General features: G+C 36.7%; 1 protein-coding gene across 1 annotated transcript in view; it reads left to right on the forward strand.

The window, feature by feature from the left end:
* The window catches only part of LPCAT1 (lysophosphatidylcholine acyltransferase 1), a 54,485-nt gene extending 48,167 nt beyond the window's left edge, over positions 1–6,318 (forward strand). The window contains exons 12-13 of the mRNA XM_010190682.1: positions 1,726–1,864; positions 6,119–6,318. Of these exons, the coding sequence (XP_010188984.1) occupies positions 1,726–1,864; positions 6,119–6,291 (312 nt within the window). The 3' untranslated portion in view covers positions 6,292–6,318. The remainder of the gene's footprint in view (positions 1–1,725; positions 1,865–6,118) is intronic.
* Positions 6,319–8,292: the final 1,974 nt, after the last annotated feature.

Genomic DNA, 8,292 nt, shown 5'->3' on the forward strand with positions numbered 1-8,292 from the left:
GAAAGAGAATCCTTAAACTTTTTTAAAAAATCCTTTCTTCCCCCCTGTCCTGGGTTGGTGTACAGTAAAATAATCCCACAGTTTATAGGGTGCTGTTGAAGGATCAAGCCAGTTCATAGATCTGTGACTTTGGACAGGTGCTGTCCTCTGCCATGTGCTACTTGTTGCAAAGCACTTTGTCATTTGTTTTCAGGGATGCAGTGCAACATTTCACATAGCTGAGCCAGTTTTCAAAGTGGAACTTTTTAGTGTATGGCTGCTGATCTTGAAAATAGGAGTTACTGAGCCACCAGAGTTCTGAAGTGGTGGGCAAGTAAGAGAAGGGCAGATTATGGCAGTCAGGTCTAAGAGCAGCACTCCAGTGCAAGGGCTACGTGTCCTCCCTTCCCGATTGCTAAGGAAATGAAAGGATGTTGTAAATCTTACCAATATGATTCTTCTGAGCCTTACTGAGTGATACTTAAGTATCACTGTCTGACTACTTGATTTGAGGAAATATAGCAGGTTATATCAAACAAGTGTCTTATCCTTGCCCCTATTCATTGTGCAACAGTGTGCAAGTTAGGTGCTAAAGAGGAAAAGGCAAGATTCCTGATTTGAGCATGAATGTTGTCTTCTGTGGAACTTCAATATTCTTTTTTTTTTTATTCCATTGAGGTGTACTATCTCGTGACAGCAACTTCTGCTTGTATGAAAAATACATTCCTATGCCTGTTTTTTTTTAACCTTATCAGTTCCCATCTTCTCAATGATGTAGAGAAACTATAAGGAAGTTCTCAAAATAGCATTTTTTTTACACGTTCAATAGTTGCAGTGTTGTCATGTTTGAAAATGAGACAAGGATGTTTAAAAAACTCTTCTGTTTCAATTTCTATTGCATAGCGAAGTTGATTTATATTAGAAAGTTTACTGAAGTTGTATTTGTTACTGATGTTTTGAAGTACTCGTGTTTTTTTTCCAGGAAAAAATGCTGTACATATCCAAAGATAGGAGACTGTGAACAATTATTTTTAGTTATCAGTCACCCATCAGTAGTAAAGCTGACTCTTTCTGTGAGGAAACTCTTTGCTTCAGGACTTAAGAATATGCAAATTATTATTTTCTAGAATAAGTATTTGTAAAATTAAATTACAGGCCCGTCACATTGTGAGGTAGGATTCTCCTGATTAATACATTGCCATTTAGATGTAGGCATTTCATACAAACTAGCCATCGAATCAGCTGGATGTTGGTCAAAGTAGTCTTGAGTTTTACATCTCAAGTGGAAATGGTGTCTGCTTTAGGCTGACCTAAATAGATCTCCTGATTCCGTGAACTCTCTTGGAGTTTGGACATGTAGTTCAATGGACTAAAAGTTATTCTCAGTTACGTATCTGCAAAACATGTTAAACTGTCTTGTCTCTGAATATCACTGAAATTCCAGTGGTTAGGCATGTAAACATTGGGGTTTCTTTCTGGGTTTTTGTTTTGTTTTGGTTTTGTGGTTTTTGTTTGTTTTCTGAATATAGCAAGCTTTACTTTCTAAACGTACATAGGTGGACTAATAATAATTAATTCTATTTTTTACTCACACTACTCAGAAATCCTTAGTAGATCACATCAATCTAAGAGATACTAGTATTTCCAATACCAAATTTTAACTTTGCATTTCTTCTTAGTGTGATGCTGTTCATAGGAGTTAACATTCAGCTTTGCAGTGATTTATCTTGCTGTCTTGATTCATAGCTGTACCAGTCAGAAAATGGAACTATAACAGAAAAGGATTTAGCTTATATTCTGAAGACTGCCATGGGTGTGTCACAGATTAATGTTACACATCTCTTTAGAGCTGTAGATGAAGAAGAAAAAGGAAAGATTACATATGGTAAGTGTTTTTAAGTGCATCTGAACTGTCACAAAATGTCAGTGTCTGAGCTCATGTTGATATACAAATGAGTTATATTTTTATTAAACTTTACCTTTTTTAGTTGGCTTGTTGACTTTAATAATGATAAAAGCACCACAGACAAAGTAGATTTACATTTTTAAAGGAGAGTTTCACCTTTAACATCAAATGTCATGTTTACAGACATGTAAACAGAGGTTTCAGAGGTTTTTCCTTCCATGTTAAGTCAGGCAATGCTTACTATGATTCTAGGATTCCAATACCTAGATTAGCTCTTTCAGCATATTCTGTTTTGTGAGTTACATGTATGTGAATATGTATTTTTAAGAAAGCTATCTTAGCTTTTCCAGTCCTATAATAATTTCTCAGCCTGTTTGAAAATAATCTGTGAGTGTGTGGGGGGAGAACTGAGGGGAGGTATTAACCAGGCTGCTCAGTATGTAGTCTGTAATGCAGGTGATATGGAGGCAAGAAAGTTGCATTTGAAAAATTGAAAGCTGGGTGTATAAATTATACTGGGAGTCAAAGTACTTGTGTGTTACTTCACATTCTTCATCTCTTATGCAGTAAGGTTCTAAATTTAGTTGTATCATTTAAGTATGAACTGAGTTGTTGATAACCAACATATCACATATCTCCAGTAGAAGTGTTTATGACATGCCCTGATCTAGCAGTTTTCCTTCAGGATAATTGGTATGTATTTAATTTGAAAAATCTTAAAAATTAAGACATCAGTGTTAGTAAATCACAATCTCTGAGCTAGTAATTTCCCATGTTTCAATCATACAATATGTATGTAGAAAATTTCACAGGAAAACCTGGACCACTGAGCCACCACAGCAGTGGCCACTGAAGTGCTTAGATCTCATTTTCACTATTTTATTTTGTGCAGTCAAGAGTAGTCTTTTCTGAAGCTACACAAAGTAGGATGGTGTTTCCATCACTTCTTTGAAACTTCACTTGGATTTTTTTCTGAGAGAAGTGCTCATGGTAATATAAACGTTACAGTGAGACTTTTGACATAGCTGAAATTTAATAGTAAGAAAAAATGTCCATTTATTGTGGTTAGAAAATCAGAAGTTGAAATTAAACTTCTGGTATTGCATTTCTGTCTTGAAAGTTCATGCCATAAATATTCAGTCTTTTGCTTTTCCTGAAAATACATGCAACTCTCCAAATACTCAATTTGTTGCACTTAAATACTGAGAAAGGAGAGGTGGAAAACTTGCAGACTGTACCTTTTCTGAAGGCATTGTGCGGACAAATTCTGAGAAATCAAATCTTTATCTGGTGGAAGAGTACTGAAATTGCTTTGGATACATACAGCAGAGAGGTCTGCTCACAAGCCCCTTCATTCTAGGGTGTTGGAATGTGAAGCAGGAATACTAAGTCTTTGGTCTTACTTGTAAGAGCAAAAAATAAAATATCGGAAGTATCAAACCTAAATTGCTGTACATATAACAGAGTCCTTGAGGCCAGAGATCTTATCCCAAAGGAAAAGCTCAAATTGCAGATAAACAGAATAATCAATAGCAAAATTGAAATTATATAATTAGATTGATAATCTTGGACCTGAATTGTTAGAAGTCAGGATATTTGACACAAGTTTGAAAGTACAGTAGTTGGCAGAGATCTGCATATCTTTTCAGTTCTCTTCAGCAGCGTGCTGTTGGCTTAACTGTTTAGGTGCACTTTGATTCCAAAGCTCATCCCTTCACTGTAATCTGGTGGGAGGAAAAAATTTCTCAATCTTAAGACATGATTCTGGAGAATTTGAATAGGTTCTGTAGGTAAGCATTGCAAATTCTAGGAAGTTCTCACCTGTTTGATATCATGTGATAGACAAATGATTGTGAAAGTGTTGTGAAGGCTCTGCCTTGCTTGCTGGTAACAAGAAGAAAGAGGGAGTTGGCAGCATTGTGAATATCCACATGGATAGCAAGAATTAGTTGCTCTTTAAAATGCATTATCCTTACCTATATTAATGACAGGACTCCGTTGTGTACAACTTCAATAAAATATCCCTTGAATCTTCAGGACTTGTTTCAGCAAGACCCAAAATGTCTCCTTACTCAGATCTATCAGAAACATTATCCTGTTCAATTCAGTCCTTCCTGGAATCTGAGATTTTTAATTTGGATCCAGTGCTGATAAAACATTGAGGCATGGATCATGACAGAGCTGTCAGGGTACTGATCTGGATATAGACTATTGTACTTGTGTGAACAACTGCTTCAAGGGATTTTCTGGATTTATTTTCAAAAAATATATGGTAGCTCTTTGAAGAATTACTTAGAATGGCATGTACAGTAAATATTCTAGTCTTTCCCATGCAAAAAGCATTAATTGTAAGAGCATCTTTGGTACCGCATATTGAAATTTTCATACTTGTCTCACCTTACTTGGACTAGCTATCAGAATGACCTTTCCATGGATGCACATATTATGTGCGTTGTTACAAAAAGGAATAGATCCTTGTGATGGGCTTAAAGTGTCCATGTGAAAACAGGGAATGTTTTCATGCTCCTGCTGCAGGAGCCAATTATGGCTGATAGCTGGCTGCTCGCTCCTTGTTAGCAACAGAAAAATAAGGTACTCAGTTGGGCTCACTGAATGTGCTTAACTGCTTTGATTCTGATGAATCAGTTTGCACTTAATTGTTTCTAATGTATTATTGCAGCAACTACTACTGTTAAGTATTTTAAATAATGAATGTTCTACATTTCCTTTTTGAAAAAGGTCAGATGCATCACATATTTTGCTATGAGAATTTTTTTTTAAAGTTGAACTTGCGTTAAATATTATGGAAAGAAAACTTGTAACTGTATGCACTTTCAAATATCTTTTTTTTTCTTCCCCCTGAAGGCTTGTTCATTTGCAGGATTAATCAGCCTGTTGTACATACAGGTTTTTCAACATAGATTATAATGTTGGTTTTCACAGCCTGAACATCATCATCAGCTTTTGTTGAAGTTACAGGGTCCAAATTACTTTAGATCCATATAATCCATGAATAAAGGATACCCACTTTTTTTTGTCTGCGAAAGGATGACATTCTGTTTATTGTATCCTTCCCACCTATCCCTCTGTGACAGTTCAAAGGCAGGGTTGACCCATAGCTTCAGCACCCCTGTGAGCCAAATTACGTTCCCTTGCCCTTTGCAGTATTGAGAAAAACATGTCATCTCAAACAGAGAAGGGTGGCAAAGAGGGAAGGCTGTGGTAGTTCCCTACTTCCACATCAGCCCAGTTGTACTGGGAAGAACTGGGCTTCACTCTGAAAGGCTTCTTCAGCTGTCACCTGCACTGCACTCCAGGGATCTCAGCATCATCTGATCGTGAGCTCTTCTGGGATAACACAGTGAATTTGAGTGGGCTGTGTGCAATACACTGTAGGTGACAGAGTTAGTGATAATGTTCACATCCATCTTTTTCCAGTGTCAGTTTACATTATAAGAATAGTTTCTTGTGACTTAGATCCTGTACAGTATCTTGTGTTCAAATCATGTCTGTATAAACAGTCATATGGGCAAATTGTGACAAGACTTCAATGTCTGATTCTTAATGCAGAATGTTACTTCTTTATGTTAAGGATTCCCTGCTCTCCCAAGATCCGATCTTTCTCTTTTTATTGTCTCATTAGTATCCAATATTAAAGTCGGTTTTTTCATAATGTGTTACAAATTAATTATCTTCTCACAGTATTATTCTCTAAAATATTAGAACTTTAGAAATGCTGAAATCTTGAAAGCAGAAGGCAGCAATGACAGCTGCTGTTAAGTTGAAGACAAATGTGAGTGCAAAGCATGAAAGGGCGTGTTTGTAAAAGACTTCCCAGATTTTAAGAAGGAACTAACTACTCCTGCTGTTCATTGTTCCTCAGCTGGAGAGCTTCTGCCCTTCTCCCAGTGAACGGTGAGATGTTATGTCACGGCATGTGGTGCTCCTTATGCATTGTAATGCAAATCTGAGCCTGTTTACCCCTTCATCATACAAGCTAAGCTCTGGTCTGAAGTGTTATAAGAGGGCTTAGATAACACTTTGTGGCATCTCGGCTCTGGGGATGTGGTGAAGTTCTGCTGAGAAGCTAAAACAAGCTATGGGAATAGCATTATGTTAGCTGCTGCTATTTTTCTCCAAAGTGATCATGTGATTATATATGTGTAAGTATTCAAATTTAGCATCCTTCTGTTTCAAAGAGCTGATTCTGTGTAACAACAATTTTTTTTTTAGATGACTTCCACAGCTTTGCTGAATTGCACCCACACTTTGCAGAAGACTATCTCTATGCTGATCAGATGGGAGCTGAATCTTCATCCCTTTCTGCTCCTAATGGTATCTGTACTGACTTCAGCCCTGAAAATGCTGAAGATAAAAACAAGCCTCTGAAGAAGAAACTGAATTAACACTACAACTGTTACCTTCCTCTCCTGGTGAGAGGATTGTCTTTTCTTGGGATTTTCATAAGTCACTCCAACTATACAGGAAATGCCAGTTTTGTGTGTGAAAGTTCTTCTACCTTAATACCGTTCTTTGAGTCATATGTGCTATATTTAACAACACATTTCAGGTTACTTTTGGGGAGAGTGTTTTTATTTTTTTCAAAAAGGTCTTTGAAAGGCAAAAATGTGAATGTGCTTCATTATTAATTTTCATATTTAAAAGGAAGCGGCACACTTATTTATATTCCATTGGCTAGTTTCATGTACAAAGTGTCACACAAACTGTGCATGTATAAAGAAACTGTAGCTACTATGGTGTTAAGTGCACTTTGGTGATTAGTGTTTTCCCTAGTTATGGGGACGTTTAATTGGGGCCAAACTTTGCTGTCCGTATTTGCATAGTCAGTCGTGTTGGTTTCAGTGGGATTATTCTCCTGAGCAAGGCAAGCAGATTTTGGCCCTTTGTTTTGGTTTCGTTGAACAGTTTGGAGACAATAATGCAAAAACTTGCTAAGGATTACTTCTTATTTTTATTGTTGAATGACAAAATTGTTTCTCTTTCCATCTATTCCATGGTAGAATGAAAAGAAATGGCTCCCTTAGCCCTCGCCCCAACACTTTTCTACTGTAATCTTCCGGATGCAATTAAATGTGAATTATTTGCAAACTGACATGCTACATACTGTTTGCAAATTTGTGACAAAACTGTCTGTGCTTTTCTCTTGTAATCAGTTTAAACAGACCAAACATTTAAATGGGAGACGTTTACACAATTGTATTTAATCTAGATTTATCAGGAATCACAGGTTTCTTTTATAGCAAGCCTGTATATACAGATAACTTGGCATGGAACACAGTAGGAAAACTTTGTTGTATTAGCACAACTTTGAAAAGGTTACAGTTTCTTCAGAGGCCAAGCCAGCAACGAGTTGCAGAACAACCTGAAGAAATGCTAGTTAAATCTCTATAGCAACATTACACATACTGCATATAACATACATGAAGTTTAAAATAGTTTAGAACTGTTTATAAAAAAAAACCAAAACTCACCATCCTAAAACACTTGTATGAATAATGTTTCTTATCTTTCCTTTTGTAAAGCCAGATGCCTTAATTATCAATGGAGGTCTCAGAGAAAAATGTAAATTATTGTAAAACCACAGAGCTTCACTGATTAGAAAATCTGACAACAGCCTCAAAAAGTAGGAAAGAGGACTCGGTCACAGAATGATGGCAACCGATGGCAACTCTACTTCCAAACAAACAAAAAATACTTTCAAATAATTTCTATGACTAATTTTGTAGGACTGTGCTAAAATATGATGGTTTTGTGACTGGAAAACTGTTGAGATTTGACTCTTCCACATGTTAGAGTAACTTAAAACTAGATTTGAAAGGGAGGAATTTTAGCAGAAGGAAATCTGTACCAAATGCTTTTATTGCTATTTTTTAAATAGCAGGAGGTGTTTTAAAGCTCATTAGGGTATTGGAATGTGTCCTTAGAAATCCCTAACTGTATGTGGCAAGTCTCCAAACTGAAACTGGCTTCAACAGAAAGGGTATGGGGAAACAAAAATGTAGAGAAATTGTTTTCTGTGGGGCATGTGGAGGTAGGTCTTCATTTGGAGGTGATAATTAAATTTTTAATTTATCTAAGTAACACATGGCAAGCTGACAGGGCTGCAGCAGACTGGCAGGCATGATTTGAATTAAAACTGCTCATGAAAAATACGAGAAATTGCTTGGAAAAATAAGGTATGTGAGGAACTACATTTAAGTAGGAATAGTCAGCTGCACAACCAGAGGGCATGGGATTTACTGCATAAAACATTTTGGGGCAGGGTTGGTATAAAGTCTAACTGAGCACTGTTAACTTGTTTTTGCAGAAAAGATACCCGTTATAGTGGGATGCATCAACAGTGGAGCCTGTGAGAAGTGTGGTGGTATTTCTGTGTTACTGAGGTG

This window comes from Mesitornis unicolor, unplaced genomic scaffold, assembly GCF_000695765.1.
Source record: "Mesitornis unicolor isolate BGI_N332 unplaced genomic scaffold, ASM69576v1 scaffold26510, whole genome shotgun sequence".
Taxonomy (NCBI): Eukaryota; Metazoa; Chordata; class Aves; order Mesitornithiformes; family Mesitornithidae; genus Mesitornis; species Mesitornis unicolor.